Genomic DNA, 23,372 nt, shown 5'->3' on the forward strand with positions numbered 1-23,372 from the left:
ACAGATAATACTACGATTCATCTTCTTGTTTGTCGGCATGAAGTCAAAACGGATTATCTTCTTGTAGGGTTAATGACCCCAGCAGCCGGGTTTCACAGCGCCCCCGGAATTTAAGAATTCGAACTCACGCATGCGCATTGTCCTATTAGTTTACTTCTTCACATTTCATCATTTGCTTGTCATTGACGAAAATGAAAACACTGCAAATGGAGACACAGATAACCAGCCCTGTTCGTCGCCCAGGTGAGTGTAAATTAACGTGTCAACTATATTCTACGATTTTCTCCCAAAATTCCGTTACTGGAATATGTGTCAAAATACTAATTTACAAATTAATGGATAATTTAACTTAATTAAACTCATACGCATGCGCATGTAACAGCTCTTCGATAAGATTTGTTTCAGACAGCTCATTTGGGACGGTGTCTATATACAACATCCTTTTCTTTGTCGTTACGTTTCTTGAATCCTAACACGTGACTTTCATCCCAGAACGATTTCCATGTCATATTTCATCTCTATGGAGTATATTATGCATAGAAGCATCAAATGAGACAACAAACTGCGCAAACACTGTATTTCAGGACGATTCTCAAAAGTCAATGTCAAAAAATAAAATAATCGGCCCATCAAATTCAATGAGATGTATTGTCATCATCAACGGTATGCGAGTCAACCGTGAACTCTGGGTCGTTTTTCTCTCAGACGGTGTAGAATATCCAGTGTTACTCTACTTGATGAATAGTATAAGTGAGAAATAATCCCACCAACAGGGTACAAAATACTGTGACTGAATCTATGAAAAATCTACATATCGGATTTTGTAAATGTTGGTGGTATCATAGAATAAGGTTTCAAAATACTGCATCATTTCTTACGAAGCCATCCCCACCCATTGAATGTCCTTCCGTGTAGGTGACGTATTGATTGAGATACGAAGTGTATGTACATCAAAAACGTTGCACGTATACAGTCTCGACAGTTCTCGGACGACATTACATGCATATTAACTGCAAACATTGGCTCAAAATTCTGAACAACGTATAGTAAGAAATTCCAAATGCAGTGAGCATGAGGTTATTGCGTTGTACACACACTGTCTGGACAGTTACAACACGACAATACATGCATTTTAACTGCACACACTAGTTCAGAGAAGTTGACAACCCATAGTAGTTTATAAATACACTATACGGCGTAAATATACACACACATTTATATATGCATCATTGGAAGTTGTTTTAGTAGCATTATTTATTATAGCGATTATATTAACATATAATTGCAGGGCCCGTCAGTCACGGTGTGACGATATCGAAAAATGAAATCGGTCAACATTGTCACATGTTGTGATGACAATCGCTATGTTGTGTGTCACGTGATATTTACTTGAAGTACAACTTCCTGTCGACTGATGCGTCATATTTTATGTAATCAAGGATCGCTTTGTACGTCCGTCACCGTTCAAGTGATTGGCGGTTATTGAACAATTAAAGTCATTTGTCAAAATCACATATAAGTGACATATATCCCCAGGAGATGGTGACCTAACTGAGATGAGGTCGCTTTAATTATTCGTGTTTGATTGATTAAAGATCGTTATTTTCGGCTATAAATTTAGAGCGTTTCGTGTCATCGTAATATTTGTCAAACTCGTTGTACTACACCGATGACGTGTATGTGTTCCTGGGTACTTGATTGGTTTGGCCTTGAGTAATTGTCGCCATTAGGCAAAACACAAATATTAGGTACAGTAACTGTGTCAGATTATCTCCTGAGTTGACCTTTGCGTCGCATTATGATTAGACCAGGAGCTCGCCCTGACTATGTCATGGAGATTTAATAATCTGAGCCCGCTTATATCATCAACGAGTAGCCCCATATTAAAAGGAACACCTTTGGTCCCATGGTATACCACCGTACTGGTACTACGTATTACCAATGATTACTAGTATATTTTGTTAGTCGAATATAGTATGATATTGACATCGTTTTGTGATAAATTAGCTGCAATTAGAACAGTATGTTTTACAAATTTTTGGTTTCGCGTTTGTATGATTACTGTCATGTTATATGACTCCTAGTGCTGTCATTTATATTATTCGTTGATCCGTCAGAAACAGTGACCATTTATGGATAAAATGACTGAATGTAGATTCTAAGAGATGTCGCCAAGAACACTGAAGCATTCATTACTCATAAAAATGATAACAAAATTCCCGCTCTTCTTGCTCTGTTTATTCATCTTCACGTTGTTAGTTGTTATCTTATTTTCTTTGTCAGAATTAATTTACTGTTTCATCATGAAGTTCCATTAGCGTGCCAGCAAAGCCGACTGTATGATGTGATAATTAACATTCATGACTTGTATGCAATTTTCGTCTTGTCATCTTCGTTAATTTCCCCTACCGTTCACCCGTTTAACACACTACAGTTAAACGACGAAAATCGTTTCCGGTAGTTATGTCACTTGATCATACTACTCATTATGCAAATTTGTTCGTTTTTTTTGGGGGGGGGGCGATTAAATAAAACATCATATTCTGTTTACTGTTGATCTTGGTCGGTTGTATTTTAATGCAATCTGTGAAGGTGTTGTCATCTGTGCTAGTTTCCGGCCAACCATCATGCATGTTGTAGGTAAACAAATTGTCCCTCGATTACACCGTACTTCGTGGAATGTTGTTCATTTCGTAGGTGATTCGATTCGAAACATTATACTTTAGTTGTATTCACGGCTCAGACTGGTCGTAGAACTCGCTGTGTGATTTATCGATTCGACACCGTTTGTTGGTTAAGCGAAGGAAGTGGGATCAGATGCAATAAATGCTTGGATGAATTTACGGCGATGTCATTCATCCATGTTATCACGGACGTGGACATGTATTTAGTCACCGACAATTACGTGCGAAATTGAGATAGCTACGAAAATGCGAAAATACGGGTTACACATATGCTTTGTGAGTTTTAGTGCAAACCTTCTGACACGGTTAGTTGCGATTATTCATGAGTCACCACTATTTATTTTGAAGAGGTATTTCGAAATGGCTGAGCGAAAATAAAAACATATTACCTTGTCCTGAACAGTTAGAATCATTATGGAAAAAAGGGAAATAGTTTCCACTTGGATGAGCAAGAAGTAGAAAGTAGAAATAACCTCATGAATATAGATTTGAGATAATACTTAGACGTGTAGAAATATAACATGCGCATATTCAGATGCGCAAATGAGTCTTTTTAACTATGATGTAATTAGCAACGCAACATTCGTATAATAGTATGATATTCAAAAAAGCCATATTTTATATACGGTTGTGATGACAGCGTCACCTAAATATACATTATCTTCTACGCAATATCATGATTCGTGGGTTATTATCATATTCAAATAATAATAATGTATGTGAGTGAGTCAACTCATTCAAGGCAAAAAATGTACATGTATAATTTAAGATTGTTCTAACAAATGATTCATCTCGACGCTCAGAACGTAGGAGGCCGATTATAAGTACTGCGAAAATTGTCATAACTACGATAACCAAAGTTGGCTGTGTATTTCCAGCTACAGCCATAATACAGTACTGTGTGTCAACAATATTATATTCATCGCGGAGACCTTGCTTTGGGGGAACCAAGTCAATGCTGCGCTCGTTGCCGTGAGTAGATTGTTATGATGACAACGTAAAGCCCGGATGGAGATATGATTAATGAAATTGTCAGTACAAATAGAAGTGTTTTGTTTTTGTTTATAGACGGAGAGATCTTTCCGTATGATAGCTGATAAATATAATGCCTACACTGACTGATGTAATATTAGCTTCATGTCGCAGAGAAGTTGTCTTGTGTGGATATTTTTACTCGGCGGCGGCGTTCTATTGGTTTCGTCATTGGGACCAGGTAACGTAATCATTTTACGATTCTAACCTTTGCATACTACAACGCAATTACCGTGACAATATTATATTTTATCAAACCACTAAAGTTGTTTTTTGGATGTTGGTTAATAGGCTTACGGACATCCAGTGGTAATAACAATGTCAAATACACTACTTCCGTGTACTTTATACCGAAAATGACGATGTGCGTCTCTATTTCTGTTTGTTCGCTCTATTTTCTGAGTGGTTTGAAGTTTCGAATTTGAAATGAGCATAACTAAAATTTGTATTGCTGTTGTTTCTCTAATATTGTCTATACAATTAATCATTCCTTTGTTCTGTACAAGTACAGGCAGTAAATCCAAATATAGACAGTGCACTATTTTGATGTCTAAATTGTATAAAACAGAACACACATTATAGTATCATACTATTTGAAAAAGGGGAATCCATTAACCCCCGCAAACATGGATCGTTATCGACATCCTCGTCAAAGAGTCTTGAATATTGTGCCGCATCAGCTCGTCTTACATATCGGATGATGTTGATGATCAGCGTAGTTTTTGTTAAATATTTAATGATGGATTTTTAAAGGAATATTTATCGTAGTATTGAAATTGCAATTTACGATTCCAAATGACTCATCAAACAAGTGACATTTCCGACCAATGCGCTGAATGTTTTTTTCTGCAAAGCTCTAGACTATTATTAAGAGTATGAACGGATTTGCGAAGATTAAAAAGTTGTATACCAATTAGACTACCTCGGTCTACTGTACTAGTTCAATTATACATAATAATTACAACTATACATAATACATCGTCTCAATGATTTCGCTCTTTCAGACAGGAATGTCCCACTTTATTAACTGTACCGGTGAGATTATCGTATTCACTAGATAGTTTGTGCTGGTCTGTTCACATCAAAGATGATTCCCATCTTTGCAGTATCTCATATCCAGTTTTAACCACGACATAATCGTTCCTCAAATCAGGACTTTTCTAGAGAGCGGCTTACATTCAAACGTTACTATCATTTCATATACTATTTTTCTCATTGATTTTACCATGTGTTGCGTTGCCAAATTAAACATGATGTTATTTCTATTTTTTGATTAATTAAGGGCATAACGATTACTTATCTTGGTACCTGATTCTAGTAAAAACATCAGAACTTTAATGTGTGAACTACATGCGAGTTCAATGAACTCAGCCATGTTTGTTTCATAATTCATTGCATCACCAAATTCACCTCCTTATTAACTTAAAAATTATGCTTTAAAAACTACTAGTAGTTACATTGCAGTAAAGTTTATTTCTCAACTAGCCTTTACGTATATGACTAATAATCCCTAAGGCCGAAACGACCTAGTCAGCACGAAAATAATTGCCACGAAGAAAATTAATGAATTAATCTTCTGTCATTCATAAATCAATATAGAGAAATTAAGCATTAATATTCCATTTTTTTAATTCGCATAATTCGAGGTTAAATCATTTACTAGTATGATAATTTCCGGTCCATAATTCACTGTCAATAAATTATTTAAATTATGTACAACGAAGTAAACGGATAAGCTGTCAAATGTTTTCACTTGCATTTGTATTTTCTTCTCTATGATGTTTCATTTGAATTCCATTATTTTAATCACGGTCTTTTATTCACTCGTTAACAAAAAAACAATCGATGAAATGGCCATCCTGAGTGGAATACTTCTACTCCGAAGGTTTACGACCAATGGCAATATAAACCTTATTTGTTTGTACCTTATTTCTAGAGTACGGTAATAGAACCGATACCTGCGGTGTTTGTCAAAATGGCGGAATGTGTAATGACACTTTACCACAATGCATTTGTCCGAAGTACTTCCGGGGAAACCAGTGCGAAGAAGGTAAAGTAATGATGAGTAAAAGTCAATAAATAATATTTGGCCATCTGAAAATATTTCTGCCAATCTTTTTAGTTTGTTACATGTGAAATATATGCTTATTTGCAGTCGGTACTTATGATTGCAACCGAGATGGTTGCTTGAATGGTGGACACTGCCTACTAACCGGTATATGCCACTGCCCGGTGTCTTTCTACGGAGACTATTGTCAGTACAGAGACGGTAAGCATCGAAGGTGGACACTTTTGAGTCACATAAATAACATAACACGAAACCTTGAAAACTTATTTGCATGGTTGCCGACGCTCTAAAATCACTTGAGAATATGGGTTATGATTATTCATTCGTTCAACTGACTACTAGGTCTGATGAAAAACACTTTCTGGTGTACTTTGTAGTTGCAATTCGATAACATTAATTATTAATGTGTGCATCAATCACCCTTGACCTGAAGTGTCAAGGACAATGTCTTCGATCTGATTTGCAATTCCCATGATGTAAAATTATAATTCTTAGGAAAGTATGAGAAAAACAGATGAGAACAATCCTCTTATCACGTTATCTTTAATCGTTGCCAAAGCAACAGATCGTGCACGAAGTCAACAACAACAAAACATCGTCGAAAATAGTTCATTCAAGTTTACAACTCACCAAAACATCTTTCAACCCACAGTCCCTCAATAGTCTGTACAAGTATATTCAAATGGACGTATCATATCGCGCATCTTGAGAAAAACTTTGTTGGCTTACGACACGAAATGTTGATGTATCGCGACCAGGGAAAATATAGCTGTGATTTAACAGTCTGTGTTTGTTAGTCAATACGTGCCGATAACAAAGCATATATTTTTCCTGATAACTTTTGCAACGCTGTTTGAATATGTGAATATCTGACTCGGAATTGTTTGATTCTATTGTGCGAAATTAGTGGATTTGTTTTCACTTATATTGACGAGACAGTCTGTCAGCTAAGCAAACATGTTATTTTATGTGTTCTCGTATATCCAAGCTTTCATGGTGTTTATACATCGCCTTAGATACACGTACATTATCTGGCAGAAAATGACTTGCTCAACAGAAAAAATGATCATTAGCGAAATAGGTCATGATTTATCTTGATTTTTCTTACGGAGGGACCCTGGACTTTTATGATACGGACGATATCTATTAACGAATGTATATGTTCTACTTTATTTATGATGACAACATTTGCAAGTTATCAACTCTTGAGAAATTCAAGTGCTTGCTAGGCACTAAAGATAGCTTCATTCTCAATTGCTTGGGAAAATTTATTGATTTTATTTCTAAGCTTTAGTTTAGTCTATTGTTTTGTTTGTGTTTTTCTTGACCATTGATTTATTGTATGTTTTTTTCATTCATGATATATTTTGTGTTAAATAAAAAAAATCTATCTATTATTACAGGCTGGTGGTACACCAAAATCAATGCCAAGACGGAAGAACGTTCCACCATTGTATCTATTACGTCAGCAATGATCGTATTGGTTATTATATGCTCAACTATTATTTGCATGAATCTGAAGAGAGACTCTTTACCGTCGCGGATTGATTCTTTCGACTCTACTCACTCCGATGAATTACCACCCAGTGTCCACGTGGACGGACCACCGCGCATGCGTCCCACACCATTCGCCACTGAACGGGAAAGCGCAGGTATGTGCCACGTGATATAACGGAGCATCTTTTTTTTAATTACACTAATCCAAAAAAATTAAAAAGTATTTTGGGGTTGTCAAATCAGTTAAATGTGCTCAACTCTAGTAATGAAACCGCGTAAGTTCTTGTGTCACAATGTCTTGGTTTAGGCATATTTGCAAAATGGTTACGCATTTTTAATTACTCTTCTGCTCAATCTAGTGAATAGATGTAAATACTGGTCCACTCTATTTTTATCGCCTATAACTACCTATAACTACACCTGACACATGTTTACCTATGCTAACTGTATTTCAGCATGGGATCATAACTCATGTTATATGCTGTTTTCGTGTTAGGCGTGCTGTAATTGCGTAACACAGTTAGACGGATGATGATCGGAGCTGCTTAAACGTGATTTGCATATTCATTTGGACAGACGCAGTTTGAACGCGAACGGGCCTGTCCTCGGGGTGGACATCCGGGCATTTTCTACCGCCTGGCAACCCTCGCGGTGAAAACAAAGGCCAAAAACTCGCAGAAAACGGTACTTTGGGATGGTGGTTGAGACTCCCCTGAACAGTGTAACAAGATTAGCCCTACGTGTGTAACATATATAAATTTGGTTGTTCAGGATTACTTCAAAGTTGAGTTTGTGTTGTTTTCTCGAATTTTCACCGGCTCGAACGGCGTTCCACAGCAGCGAGCCCAGAACCCATAGAAATGCATGTACAGTGGTGCCCGTCTTAGCTACGTGGAACGTCTTGTGACGTAGCTCCGCCCCCGAGGATTAGGAGTATACGATGCCTAACAAACAACTGTCCTACTGCCCTGTGGAGGATGCGCAGAAACATGAAGCGCATTGTAGAAGACTACACTGACCAGTAGACAATATAGATGACATGTAAATAACGCCCACTCGACAACACCATGGGTCCCCGGGGCAACATCTTCGCTAGCCAAGGTCTAAGTTTCTCCGGCCAAACCTAAAACAGACCTTGGCCAGAACGACCTTCAAATATGCGTATTCTAACAGCGCTCCCAGTAGTCAGTTGCGGCTGATCATTGTCCAATCAGTTTGCGTGTTACAAATCCCTCTTTGGCGTTTCATTTTAAACAAAATGGCGGCGCCCATGAATCGTGTTATTTGTGATGATAAAATTGCGAAAGTTTTCGGTGTTGGTGCCCTCAAGCCACATCAGGTACTCAATCGACGCAGTTTTGTGTGGGAAGGATGTCATCATAGCGACAAAAACAGGAAGTTGAATTTAGTTTTATAATTTGGTACGTCCAAGCTGATTGGGCGCCTTGTTTCGAGGCGCGCCCAATCAGATCTCACTGCTTAAGATACGCAATTAGCCTATGCGATCCCGCACAATATCGTGCAGAGGCATATGGTAGGTCAAAGACACGGGGCCGTACGATTTGGACGATGATGGGGCTATTACAGTGTATGTTATTTAATTTGCATATTTCGGACCGATGCATTTAAATTCTTAATAAAAGATCTTACAAATGTCCCAAAGTATACATACATGACAAATGTGTAAAAATGGAAGAAAATGTGTTTAGTTGTGTGCCGGACTACAACTAGATGGCGAGAAAAAGGCACCACTGAGATTCGAACTCAGGATCTCCTGTTTACTAGACAGGCGCTTTAACCAACTAAGCCATGGCGCCGGATAGTTCCTTCTTTGTTATTGCTATAATCATAGTGATATATTTTACACAAAATTGAAAAATAGTCTACAAGATATTTTGCTAGGATGTGTTTTATTTCCACGATTTCTCTTCAATTACTAATTTTAATACAATTGCGATTTACGTTAACAAAGAACTTAATCAAACATTAAAACATAGTATCACATTATTACTAAATACATGTAGATAGGTATTTAATTTATTAAAACTTCAGTTCAATGAACATAGGCTTGTCAGGTTTTAGGTCATTTATATTTATACTTTTACTTAAAATGAAGATAAGATTTGGTTATATTTTGATTAGCTCTAATTACCTATTGTACATTATCTATCGCATACTCTTGTTTTCCTTGGAATGTTTGGCGTGTTTCCATTTAAAATTCGTATACGCAAAGCATAAAATAGTTGAAGTCTTTTTCTAACGAGGAAACTAGCACGGAGCTCCATAACTTTAGCTAAATAGTATATTGAATTGAATATAAGAATATAGCCTTCCATTGTGTACTATATAGTTGAATTAGTGATGTAACCAGGGGGCACCACCCCTAAGTCTTACTAATCTACTAGTTTAATCATGGTTTCATATAGTGTTACTAGACCGTGGTCGTAAACAGTGTCACGCTGAATATAGTCGCTAATTATACCAATACTTTTATGTATTTACTTTACTCTTTTTTTACCTTGGGCCCGACCTTTCCATTATAAAAAAGCTTCCTCTAGTGTCATACCTAAGAGTACCAGAAATGAAATGTATGTACTATTGTATAAAAAAGTGCCCGAGTTGTCATCATTTACCATACCATACAATCCGATTCATAGGTTGTGTTCAACGGTTGGTATATATTGGAGCTGGTGTACTCTGTGCGATGGCATTTGCATATTATTTGCTAAAAATAATTGATGAGTGGTTGTACCTAAGGAAGTGAGTTGTCCAGGGATGAAGGGACTAATTGGCGAATGTCTGGTTGAATAAACGCGCATGATAGTTGAGTGTAATTTGGGATCGCATACGTTCACACTCAGTTTTTAGGGAATACAGACATGTAACTATACACAAACTAAATCAAGTCTTTATCGGGTTCGCAGTAGTTGTTTTTATTCAGGTAGCAACTGACCCGCGATAATAGTTACCGTTCCACGCCCAACGGTGAATTGTGGATTTCAGCTTGTGAACCCGAACGCCGCAAACTCAAATGAGAACACTATGCAATTGTATGTAAATAGCACAATATATCTCCTCAATATACGTGCAATTGTATGTAAATAGCACAATATATCTCCTCAATATACGTGCAATTGTATGAAAATAGCACAATATATCTCCTCAATATACGTGCAATTGTATGTAAATAGCACAATATATCTCCTCAATATACGTGCAATTGTATGTAAATAGCACAATATATCTCCTCAATATACGTGCAATTGTGTGTAAATAGCACAATATATCTCCTCAATATACGTGCAATTGTATGTAAATAGCACAATATATCTTCTCAATATACGTGCAATTGTATGTAAATAGCACAATATATCTCCTCAATATACGTGCAATTGTATGTAAATAGCACAATATATCTCCTCAATATACGTGCAATTGTATGTAAATAGCACAATATATCTCCTCAATATACGTGCAATTGTATGTAAATAGCACAATATATCTCCTCAATATACGTGCAATTGTATGTAAATAGCACAATATATCTCCTCAATATACGTGCAATTGTATGTAAATAGCACAATATATCTCCTCAATATACGTGCAATTGTTCTGTCTTCCTCAATAATAATGTGGTAATGTACTTGAAATCTACAGCAACACTCAGTGTTTTAAAAATCTCCAACTCTGAATGCAATACAAATTTCACAAAAATATGTAAATTGTTTTAGTAATTCAACTAGAAAGAAATATGAATTTCATATTAATTCAAAATAATGCAGGAATGTAAATAAATAGATACCACTGAGATTCGAACTCTGGGTCTCATGTTTACTAGACATGCGCTTTTAAATAAACCACAGTCCCTCAACACCGGCGTGGAGGGACTGTGAATTAACCAACTAAGCCACGGCGCCGCTTGTTTGTTTATATTTATCACTTGGATAGAATGGCGTTGAATATTATTTGACTTTATATATTATTTACACATATTACATGATTTCCTAATTATCCATAATCGTTTCCAAAAGTGACATTGTATTCAATTTTTGTTTAATTATTATGATAAAACCAAAATGTTACGCTTGGCCCTGACCAATCTGCAAAAGAACGACAAGATGTTTTTAAAGCGCGGTAGTCGTCGCGCTGCGCATGTGCGAGATATATGGGTCTCATATAAACAAAGATGGCGACTTTGACTGTTGCGCAGATCAACGAGTACGAACAGGCACGTTTCCAAGCTTTAATTAGGTAATCACATGTGATTGGAAGGTATCGAAGGAGTCACCGCCGGTAATCAGTGCAAGTCGCGCCCAGGTCAAACCTCATACTTGTGATTTCCATTTGAAGAGCGCATTGGATTGTGGGAAAATCAATGTTTATCAACACAAATGTCAAACATGCGCAGCGCGACGACTACCGCGCTTTAACCGGGAAAAATGAGAAAGACCCTGAAATAAACGAATCTGCGATTGTTGCATCACCATTACTCATTAGAAAGCCGGAAACAACAGAGCCTAACCATAATGTAAAACGTCAAAGAAATTGCTTCAAATTCCACGTGTTCGCAATGGTCTGAGTGTAAACAGTAGTAGTATTGATTTGCTTGAATCCAATTTACTTGATGTGCAAGGAAAGTGATCCGATGTTGGTGTAATTCTTTTGGGTGATTTTATTGCAAGTACAGGTGATGAATCTGATCACGTACCGTTCCTCAACAGATTGAACATGTATCTATGATGACAACCCTCTCCACGTAATTAATGACGCAGCAGGGCATATAGTGAACCACAATCCCTCTATCCTCGATCTGGAAACGACTGGCGTTCTTTTGTTACGATCGAAAAGAATATCCATAAAAATCGCCCAAATTAACATTAATAAAATGCGGTGTGACAAATAACAAATCAGACCACTATTTTTTAACGATATGTTTCGATCATAAAATGTCAAAATTGAAGACAAATATTGGTTTCGCGTCGAGAAGAAGGGTAAATACAATAATTAAAGTTCATTTCAATCACCCATGAATCAAAAACTAAAAAATTCTGGGTAAAGGTATGAAAATTTGTAATTTGGTAAAATAGATGAATTAAAGAACTTATCACCGGCTAAAATATGACTTTATTCAGATATCCTGATTAAAAAATTATGTGAAAAAAGCTCGAATTCTGGAATAAACAACTAAGGCCAGCCTTTTATTATCCCTTGTTTCGCGAACCCGCCGAATGAACAGGAGCCGAAAATGAAAAAAACAATTATTTCAGCGTAATTTCTCGCGTCCGCTGACTTGTAAGTGCAAACATCTCTTTTTACCTCCATGGTGCAAACAATTGCTAAAAAAAAAACTTATTTTTATCTTCATTTTTTCTACCTACCGCTTAACAAAACCAAGTTGCATTTTCGTGGGAGTGTCATGATCAAAGTACCGAAGTCTTGCGCAGATGAGAAACAAGGTTATACATGGAATAACATTTTATTTTATTTCTTCTTTCCTATCAATGATCTCACTTACAATTCTTTGAGAATCACACAAATCTAATGGAAAAAAAATAATTTTATTTTTTCCCGCCCTCCTCAAAACAATCGAGAAACAAGGAATGAAAAAAGTCTGGCCTAAGTTGTAAAATAACACATATCACTGACAATGTCAAGTACAATCTGATTAAAATCTGATGTAGTGTACGGGCTTTAATTATTTTGGCTATAAAATTATTTTAATTTTATTTTTTATTACTTTTGTTATTAATGCCCTTTTATTTTATTATTTTACTTATAGTTTTATAGTTCCATGAGTATAGTGACCGGCTGTGTACTGATCACGTGACAATGCTTTGCCCATACTCGCAACGCACCTTTGACAGGGTGATTTACACCTAATACAACGACCGTTTCCAAACCGGGATAGAGAGACCATGGAGGTAATAATACCTCCATGGAGAGACTGTGAGTGACTATAGAGGGACTGTGATTTTCTCTATACTACGCTTCTCTAAAGACAAAGCGATTAACACCTTTGGCCGTTCATTGTTACCTATCTATACATCTCCCGTTGACTGCGACGTATCTCTACTAGGAGCAGAATGACAATCGACTATCACAGTTGAACGTTGGTAAATTTGCATGACAATAACTTATGTAAATATGCTCATTATTATTGTAGCTGCCGTCACAGTCTCTCTACAGAGGGATAGAGAGACTGTGCTGCCGTGTATCCTGTTTATTCGAGACACCTAAATAATAACACCAGTGCATTGTCTCAGACTCATGAATGTTTCTTTTTTTCTCTAAGCTCAACAGGACAATACTCTGACACGCATCGTGCCATGTAAATAAACAACAATGAGCACAGTACCAAAATCGTTTTCAGCAATGTTGTTTTCATACTAAGTAATTGAGGGCGCTGTCCCGTTCGTCTCTGAACGAACTGGATTGAACCTACTAGTAGAGTGACTGTGATTGAACTCGGGCGGATCTCGGCTCTCGTTCGGCCCACCGTGTAAACGCATTGGAGATAAGCAACCTCCTGTTAATCGGTGAGAGGAGCAGCAGTTCGGCTCCGATAGAAATAATGTCGTGTAAACGTAGCAATTATTTCATGAACCGTTAACATCGTACTCCAAGCCGAATCGGACCACACACCCCTTACATTTGAGAACCTTTCTCACCTCGGGCCAATAATTGACTGAATTTACATATATTTTGCAACATGACTGGTCTGGAAATTGTTACAGGTGACCCAGTATATAATATATACATGATTTTGTTAATGAACTAAGTGAAACAACTGCAGATAAATGTGGTATGTTAAAACACCGTCCCCAATACGGTGTCAAGGGACGGTGGTTGAAACAATTTGGGCAAAAACAAACTTGCCTGTGACAACTCACGTGGTTAGACCATGAATGCAAATTAAAGAACAGTACTGTACTACGAGTTATTATAAAACGAGACGTTTTTGAAAACACAGAGATGTGAATATGATCGTTGATACACTGATAAAAAGGCACCACTGAGATTCGAACTCAGGATCTCCTGTTTACTAGACAGGCGCTTTAACCAACTAAGCCATGGCGCCAGACGATTGTCCACTAGACAATAATGTTACAAAATATTAAAAGCAAGTTAAATTTTTGGAGAATGTATATTGGATTTCTTGATTTGAAAATTACATTCCAAAAAGTAACTTTTTGGTGTTCGACTATATTTGACTGACGACATAAATGAACGCATTTCTGCATTGCATTTTTGCATTTGACTCATCTTTGAACTCTCCGTTGCTGCCACCAAGGTCCATTCTTGGCAGAGGCGGCGGCACGAAATTTGGCATATGAAGGGGCGAGAGGGAAAACATAATTTATATTTCTGATCTTTTCACTGTTGCTTTATAAGATAATGATCTTTGAGAATGCGTCTCGAAATTTTGTCCCATAGTTCTGGAGATAAAGCCTGTTGAACTTTATGGACTAAATTTTACGAACGTCTTCCTGTTCCCAAGACCGTAACTCAACGCCAACGGCTCATATAAACGTCCATGAGACATCATATTTTAGCCCATTTTGTGGCGAATAGATTGTGTAATTTATACATCGTTAGCATAGAGAAAAGTGTTGAAAAATGACATCTTCAATAGTTATGATAGTCAAAAATCAAAGAAAGCTTAGAAAGAACTCCCATGTGCTGAGAGTATTGGAGACACATTAAATATAATTTGAAATTACTTAGCTGAAAACTAATTATGCAAATCAGAAAATTAATATGACCAGATTTGAGTGTAAAACTAATGAGGTCTGCGCAATGTAACAGAAAATCTATGTCTCCAAGTTTACCGTAATTGAAATGTGATTAGAACCAAAAAATTATGAATTATTATGCTTATTAGGGAATTAATATGAACAGATTTTTACCCCAAACTAATTAGGTTTGTACATTGTCCTAGAGCATCTTTGTACTAAGTTTCATTGAAATGGAATAATTAGTGCCGTGAAAACTCCAAAATTTCGACCCCTCTAAAAATTCGAACGCCTATTTATTTGCCGGGTTTCGGTGTTTTATTTACCTCCAAATTTTCGACTACACTAAAAATTGCCGACTCATTCTTATTCGAAAATTGCGACCAGTTTTAGTTTTCCCCCAAACGAAAAAAAAAACGATGTGAGCGTTCAAACGGGACCTTCCTCGAAGGCATGAATCCGGGTTTCTGATTGACTGAGAGATTTTTATTATTTTATTGGTAACGAAAATATATTCTAAATAAACGAAGTTTCAAATAAAAACGAACACAAAAATCTCGGCATGCTGCGTTTCTGAATTGTTGATTATTACTGTACTCAGTAGTGATTATAATAATGTACACAAAATAAATTTGTTGAATGGTTATGAAATACAAATAAAAGTCAACTTAGTTTCATCGTAAGCGAATGATTCCGGTCTCGTATAAACGTTTGATGCTGTAGGATATCCGCCATGTTCTCTTAGGTCAAATAGGTCAAATCGCTAATTAACCAATCAAAAAGCTGGATGATGCCAACGTGTTCAAATTACCATAGCTTATTTAAATATGTTAATGTTATTGAACGCAATGCGGAAGAGATTGATGTTGTAGTACGATATTTTGGCTTGGATTTTGATGCGAAAACGGCATGATTTTTTTTAAATAAAAAAATTAGTTGTTTTTAAAAAATAAACTGGTCATCTGAAGAATAATTTAACATTGTTCACATTGATAACAGCTCATTCTCGAAAGGAAGCTTACCCGCTCACGCTAGTCACGATAAAAATCATACACGTGTACTCTTGAATAGACAAACGTCAATGACTACGGTAAAACTTAGACTCTATTTTAGCCGGCAGGATTGATTGAAATGTCCGAAAAATGACGCCAAAATACACCTTAAAAGTCCCATTTTATTTTCTTAAATCCCATTTTATTTTTTAATCCAAGGGCGAATTGACGGCAGAATTTGGTCCCTCAAATAAGGGACACGTGAGCTTTGATTCTAACCGGATACATTGCACTGGGTCGGGGAGATAGTTTGCTAAACTTCCATGCATCTTTTGTCCAATGGGTACCTGTACTTCGAACATTCGCAAGTTTTTCTAGGTAGTGCGAGACAGCTTTGTCTTTTGACCTATTAGTTTTGTGCTGACCTCTTCTCCGCGTCTTGATGTTTTGTTTTGCTTGTCATAATACTCACTGATTGATGACTTTGTTTAGATTTTGAGTTACAACTCGGCCACGACCTTTGCTTTTACCGTGAAACATGAGGAAGTTTACGTCAATTGACGGACATTGCATTTTTTAAAAACTAATGAAGCACACTGTCTATCATCCTCATTTTTTCATTTGTTGATTTCTATTCTGAAAAATTCGACCGTCCGAAAATGCACCTTAATTTTGACTCTAAAAACACGTCACATATCTAACACCAATTATTTAAAACCGGTCGAAATTTTGGAGTTTTTACGGTACTTTAGATATCAGTGTGAAAGCTTAAAATTGGTTAATTATGCAAATTAGGTAATTAATATGTACAGATTTTAACCCACAATTATTCAGGTCTGTCTATTGTCCTACAGCGTCCATGTACATTCATTGATATGTGATGTATAGTACCTGAGATATCAGTGTGAAAGTTGGTTAATTATGCAAATTAGGTAATTAATGTGCACAATTATTTACCCTGAAACTAATCAGGTCTCTGCATAGTCCTAAAGGATCTATGTACCAAGTTTCATTGAAATGCGATGATTAGTACTTGAGATACCCGTGGAAAAGCTGAAAATTAACTAATTATGCAAATTAGGTGATTAATATGCACAAATATTTATCGAAAACAATCAATCTCTGCATAGTCCTTGAGTATGTAAGTACCAAGTTTCATTGAAATGTAATGCTAACTACTTATATCAAATGCTGAAAATTAATTAATTATGCAAATTAGGTAATTAATATGTACTGATATTACCATAAAAACTATCATGTCTGTGCAGTGTCGTATGACATCTATGTACCAAGTTTCATTGAAATGTGATGATTAGTACTTGAGATATCAGTGGAAAAATCGAAAATTGACTAATCATTATGCAAATTAAGTAATTAGTATCCACGGATTATTACCAAAAACTAATCAAAACCTAGCATTAGTTCAGAGCATCTATGTACCAAGTTTCATCAAAATCCAATGAGTGGTTGTTTAGATATCAGTGGAACAGTCATGGAACCACTAAAAAATAGCTAATTATCATGCAAATTAGGTAATTAATATGCACGGATTTTTACCAAAAATTAATCAAATATGCGCATATGTTCAGAGCATCTATGTACCAAGTTTCATCAAAATCCAATGAGTGGTTCTTTAGATATCAGTGGAACAGTCATAGAACAGCTAAAAATTAGCTAATTATCATGCAAATTAGGTAATTAACGAGCATGGATTTTTACCAAAACCTAATCAAATCTGCGCATTGGCCCAGAGCATCTATGCACCAAGTTTCATCAAAAACCGATGTATGGTTCTTGAGATAGCAGTGGAACAGTCGGACACACATACACACACACATACATACACACATACACACATACACACATACACACACACATACAGAAACACTAACTGCAAAGACTCCCATTTTGTGCTTCGCACATGGGAGTCAATTAGTTTCCGTAAAAACTCAATAAAACGTTTTTTTTGAATTTGGCCACAGATAAACAGCTAATTAATGACAAAATGTCGACCATTTCGATCATACTTTGTAAATATACAAGTATCTGATATGCGTGGAATGTTAGATTGTGAAAAATTGGTTGGTTGTTTCCTAAAAACTTAGCAGTTTCGTCGAAAGTGGGTGTTAACTTGAGCAAGATGGAATACCGCGCAATTAATTTATTCAACTCCCTTTGTTATGTTGAACAGCGTCAACAGTACGATCGGTTCTCTAAACATAGGGCGGGCCTTCATGATAGTATATATTTACTTACGGGATATACATGCCTCCAAGTACAGATATGTTTGCATTACTCCCAGCCTATGGAGAGTGTACCGTTATCGGATTGGTTATAATCAGTTAGCTCTAAGTCAGCACTACCGGATTCGGCCGATAACCCGCCCGGGCGATCTTATGGAGGATATTACGAAGCCCATCTTGTCTGAGAAAATAACCCTGCGCTGATAAAAATGGCCTCAGAAAGTGTTTAGAAAAAATAATGTTTCGCGTTGACCAAATATAATCATTCAAAGTATAAATTCAAAGTGTTTTAATACGTTGGTGAGAGGTCGCATTTTCCGTGAACAAGAACATGCACTAAGAAGGAAAAGCAAGCCAAAGTCGAAACGTGGTGCATCATGGACATGACAGGACACAACACACGATGCGACAACTGAGTGATCAGTGACATCATTTTGGGGTGCAATTGAACTTCAAGTACTTCTTTGCAAAACTTGCTGCGCGGCGATGCTGACATCAAGTGTATCTTGACCGAAGTTTGACCCCAAATCACGCACTGAACTGGCGCGTTACCTTAGTAACCTTTTTCTTTCGTGCTCCGCGCGTCGATCTAGTAAACTTATTTCCGACGGTACTGTAAGCAACTTGTATGCAACTATGTACTTTGAATATATCAACATCGGTTTGGTGCACTGCTTTTCTAATTACGCAAATTTGTTTACAATATTGTACCAGCTCTGAATATTTCAACTTTGTAATATATTGCTTTCATGATAACTACGCAAAATTCATTTTATCTTTTACTATTGTTAGGGCACAGACCCGGGGGTATTGGGTCTGTGAATATTTCAATATTACTTGATAATGCGTTGCATTCGTAATAATTACGCAAACATAAACATGGGCGCATTTAAGTCATTAAAATGGATAGTAGTCGTGTGTCTACGGAAAGTCAAGAAAATATTTTAAATACTTGTGATTCATCGATGTTCCAATGGTGAATTAATTTATTCGAAATGAAGTGAATATGTAATATAAACCATACCGTGCGTCATATTAAATTTTACTATAATATAATAAACTCTTGGCAGCGCACTTCGATGCATTATTCACGTACATTTCGACTGAACTCTACTAACCACGTGTTTGAATTACGTGCGGCATTGGGTAATGACCTCCAGAGTTCACGCACTGATATTTGATTTCGGACCACCCAGCTTGACCCGTCGACAGAAACCGCTATATCCATATATATTTTTATCGGTGTCACCACTCTCGTCTATCTCCGCCAATTTTGTTTTGAGTTTTCTTATTTCGTCGGCGGCATCTTGAAATTCTCGTTCTAATAGTCTTTTAGCAACGTCTAAAACTTTCCGAGTGTTTTCTCTGAATGTGGTTCCAGACATTATAGAAGAGAAGTCGGTAATCCCATATAGCTACTAAATTTACGCATTGCGCGACGACCCTTCCCAATGCCACGAGCCGCGATCACCAGCCAACGATTCACATCAAAAGAATGTCCACTCTTTTTTGACGCAGGAAAAATGTCAGTCACGGAGTTACATTTTTGATTCCACTCTGCGGGCTGACTATAATATGAGCCCAGGTCACTTCCATTTAGAAATCTTTTAACGGCGTCAGACATTTTTCGACAGTTTTTTTTTTTCATCTTAGAACTCCTTCCCATGATATATTAGGTTATTAAAACACCGAGAAAAGCTTGAAATACTATAGTGTAATGTTTGTTTGTGCTTCGATAGCGTAACGGACACTATTTATAGATTACACAGGATATAATAAAGCTGTATGGTCAACAAATCAGTATGCAAATTAAATCCTTTGTCTTCAGTCTGTCATTCAACATGATATGTAAATGCATGAAGGACGTGTTCACCTACAACTAAAATTCCGGGAATAAATTGAAATTACTCAACAAATGCATCGCGCACTGTAAATTCGGACCAAAGATAGAGAAAGTATACAATATAAGGTTGTATAATCCGGGATTTTTAGAAAAAAGGTTTTTTTTTCTAGTTTTTCCCCTCTCGCTACCTTAACAAAAATTGAAATATAAACCCCCTGAAACGCTATTTCATGCATTTTGAGGGATAAACTTTGCTGACACAAAGGGTTTCAGCTTGATTTGGGCGGGGTGACATTATTGTTCGTGTGTACAATGACATACTGCCACTTACAATTTATCAAGAAGAAAAAATACGCCTCGACAGTGTTGTTCTGGCAAAGTGAATAGTACCTATCATGCTTCAACGTTCAATCATGGTTCAATCCTTGATTTGATTGCCATCTTTCTGATTGTTGGCGCCTCTGGGCATAGCCCACCACCAAGGACTGATGGATTCCATCAACTCGTCAACTTTCCTGCTGCATTTGCCGTTCTTGCAAATGTAAGGGGTAGGGTACTCAGGTATTTAGCAACAATACCAACCCCAGTGTAATTATAACACTATATCCACTAAGATAACGACTGTGTGCTGCAGACCAGACTTCACGGCACCAACGTAGCAACCAGCATAGGAGGCAGCCATCTTGAACACAGTAAACACACTATATACTTATGAGGGCGCTTTTGCACATAAACTGTGATGGCGCACTAACACAAAGTACATATATCCTACACAAAGATCGTAGTAAATAACTGATATTCAATGTTATGCGTCTTTTTCATTTCAGACCATGTACGCAGAGCACACTGGATGCTTCCGTTTCAAAGTTTACCCAACTCCTCTGCGATCCACAATGTCCCAGATCTACCACAGGCTGTGACACCACGCAAGTATACTTTAATCGTTTCACTGAAGGACGAAACAACGTTAACCGGGCCAGTACTTACCACGGCCAGAGATAGTCAGAATAGTATACCTCCATCATATGAAGAAGTTATCCGACATTATGGTCAAGTTACTGCAGCAAGTCAAGAACAGGAAAGTTCGGAGAGTGACAAATTTACGCAAATATCGCCATTGGTGGAATGTAACCAAATGCACGACAATTTTCATGACAGGTTCAACCACTTTGATAACATTTCTCACCAAAGATATGACTTTGACGATATGAACGAATATGACAATTCACCGGGCTATGATTGTAATTCACTGTCAACACCAAAAAGTGAATATTCCGGCTTGATGTTTGCATGTCATTCTACAAATGAAGAAAGTTTACCTTTCTTAGACAAAAAAACAGATAAACAGCGCACTCGCCAATCTTCGTCGTCAACCGACTGACGTGGCCGACTTGTGTAATGTTCAGTCGAATGTTTCAGTGCGTGTAGTTAAATTTTGTATTGATACATATGGTTTATGGATAACCATGGAGGTACGTGAGATGACGTTGCATTTTGTATTTTATCCCAAGGAACGTATTTGAAACGTTTGACAATAATGGAGGTCAGTCATATGTGACGAATCTATACGCATTTCATATATGAATTGGTTGGTTTCACCATGGAAGGTACTACGTTAGTACCTTCCGTGGTTTCACTGTCTTCATGGTACCCTCGTCCCAGAACACTAAAAAAAGAAGAACAGCATCGCAACTTTATATTATCGCGAAGGCGTATGCAGCCCGAGTGAACGGACAGTAATGTACTGGATTAAATTGCATTATTTGTTATGATGATATTGTATTTATAAACTAAATCATCGAGTCAACTATTCCTAAGATGTATGTACAAATAAATGTATCATAAGGTGTTAAAAACAAGGGTACACATTCTCATCAGTGTGTCGATTGATGGCTCTGTTCACTTGGAAATTGTCTTTCTGATATGCATACATATATTTACAGTCCCGGCGATTATCACAGTGGACGAGCAGACACAGAGCAATAATTAAGAACGTTGGACATCGGTCATCGCGTGGCATTTCACATATTACCTTATCGACCCTTCACATGGTGACCATTCAAGTATATGATAGTTTTGTTTCAAACATTTTCTACTACTGAACTATGGATAGTCTGTGCATAATACATATTGGCTCACCACAGTTAAATCTTAATTGCCATGACAATATTTACTGATTATTCATCGCGATCATTATCTGACTTGGGTTATAACTAACATAAACCAGCCCAGTAAACTTCTTCACATTCTTGAATAAAAAAAATGTTTTTACACGATTTATGTGTATTGTGTCATACATTCATAAACATAAGTACGAAAGGAGATGATTGTTATACCTCAAGTGACAATTTATCATTATGTTACGTGGCTCGCCATCAGAAGTTCATAAAATAACTCTTTTTTACCCAACTTCATTCACTGTTCGTTGTATATTTTATCTAAAATCCCCATTCATGTGCCACCTCGTTATACGCTATTGCGTATTCTCTTAAAATATCAGGTACATGCCTGGAGGTATTCTTTATACCTCGTGTACTTTCGTTATCTGTATCTACTTAAACTGATATTGATATCCGTGGTAGTTTTGTAGCTTTTGGTCTGTTTTGGTGGGTTATTAAATCCAATAGTAAAAATTCTCGCATGATAAATCTATATCCTTATTAATATTGTAGGGATTTAGGGAATAATGTAATCTTTAATCTTCCGTGCGTTTGATACTTTTTTTTATCTTACACAAGTGGGTTTGCCAAAAAATTATCACATAAAAAAAGGCACCACTGAGATTCGAACTCAGGATCTCCTGTTTACTAGACAGGCGCTTTAACCAACTAAGCCATGGCGCCACCTACAGACGCTTTTTATTTCGTCTGTTGTTTATTGCATGTGTTCTTAATTGTTGTTGCTTGAAAACATGGCAATAGTCATCGTTAAAACATTGTTTCTAGGTAATCAATAGTTTCTCATATGATCGTGTTGCATTGCTTATAAGCAGGTGGCAAAAAAAAAAACTGCCCACTGTTATATGTCAAATGTATCTCCAATAATGTCCATATCATTAGTTTAACAAACGTGAATGAAGCCATATCTCAGGGGTCTATGATAAACACGTAACCTAACGTAACTCTTCAAATTGTATTGACGTAGAGACAATTTCCATGCCCCCCTCACTTCGGCGACTCGTTGCCAGATACAAATATTTGCGCCGATGTTATCGTTACCCATTGTCGGATTGTAACAGCGATATCGTCGCTTGAATGTTAATGGCGATAGAAGGGTAGAG

General features: G+C 36.9%; 1 protein-coding gene and 3 non-coding genes across 4 annotated transcripts; 1 reads left to right on the forward strand and 3 right to left on the reverse strand.

The window, feature by feature from the left end:
• Positions 1-186: 186 nt before the first annotated feature.
• Positions 187-22,368, forward strand: LOC102805979 (uncharacterized). Its single transcript, XM_006820231.3, has 6 exons — positions 187-243; positions 3,753-3,897; positions 5,653-5,766; positions 5,872-5,985; positions 7,188-7,436; positions 20,920-22,368. The coding sequence occupies exons 2-6, from the start codon at positions 3,822-3,824 to the stop codon at positions 21,471-21,473; spliced, it is 1,107 nt and encodes a 368-aa protein (XP_006820294.2). The 5' UTR covers positions 187-243; positions 3,753-3,821; the 3' UTR covers positions 21,474-22,368.
• Positions 9,025-9,098, reverse strand: TRNAT-AGU (transfer RNA threonine (anticodon AGU)). The gene has a single exon. It is a non-coding gene; the product is annotated as a tRNA-Thr (tRNA).
• TRNAT-AGU (transfer RNA threonine (anticodon AGU)) lies at positions 14,286-14,359 on the reverse strand. Its single transcript has one exon. It is a non-coding gene; the product is annotated as a tRNA-Thr (tRNA).
• Positions 22,369-22,861: 493 nt separating the features above from the next.
• Positions 22,862-22,935, reverse strand: TRNAT-AGU (transfer RNA threonine (anticodon AGU)). Its single transcript has one exon. It is a non-coding gene; the product is annotated as a tRNA-Thr (tRNA).
• Between the last annotated feature and the right edge of the window lie 437 nt (positions 22,936-23,372).

This window comes from Saccoglossus kowalevskii, chromosome 3 (genome assembly GCF_978046115.1).
Source record: "Saccoglossus kowalevskii chromosome 3, keSacKowa6.1, whole genome shotgun sequence".
NCBI lineage: Eukaryota > Metazoa > Hemichordata > Enteropneusta > Harrimaniidae > Saccoglossus > Saccoglossus kowalevskii.

Coding starts and splice junctions, on each gene's coding strand:
- LOC102805979 (XM_006820231.3), top strand. CDS start 3,822: ATGTCGCAGAGAAGTTGTCTTGTGTGGATATTTTTACTCGGCGGCGGC. Junction 5,767..5,871: donor GGGAAACCAGTGCGAAGAAG/GTAAAGTAATGA, acceptor GCTTATTTGCAG/TCGGTACTTATGATTGCAAC. Junction 5,986..7,187: donor CTATTGTCAGTACAGAGACG/GTAAGCATCGAA, acceptor CTATTATTACAG/GCTGGTGGTACACCAAAATC.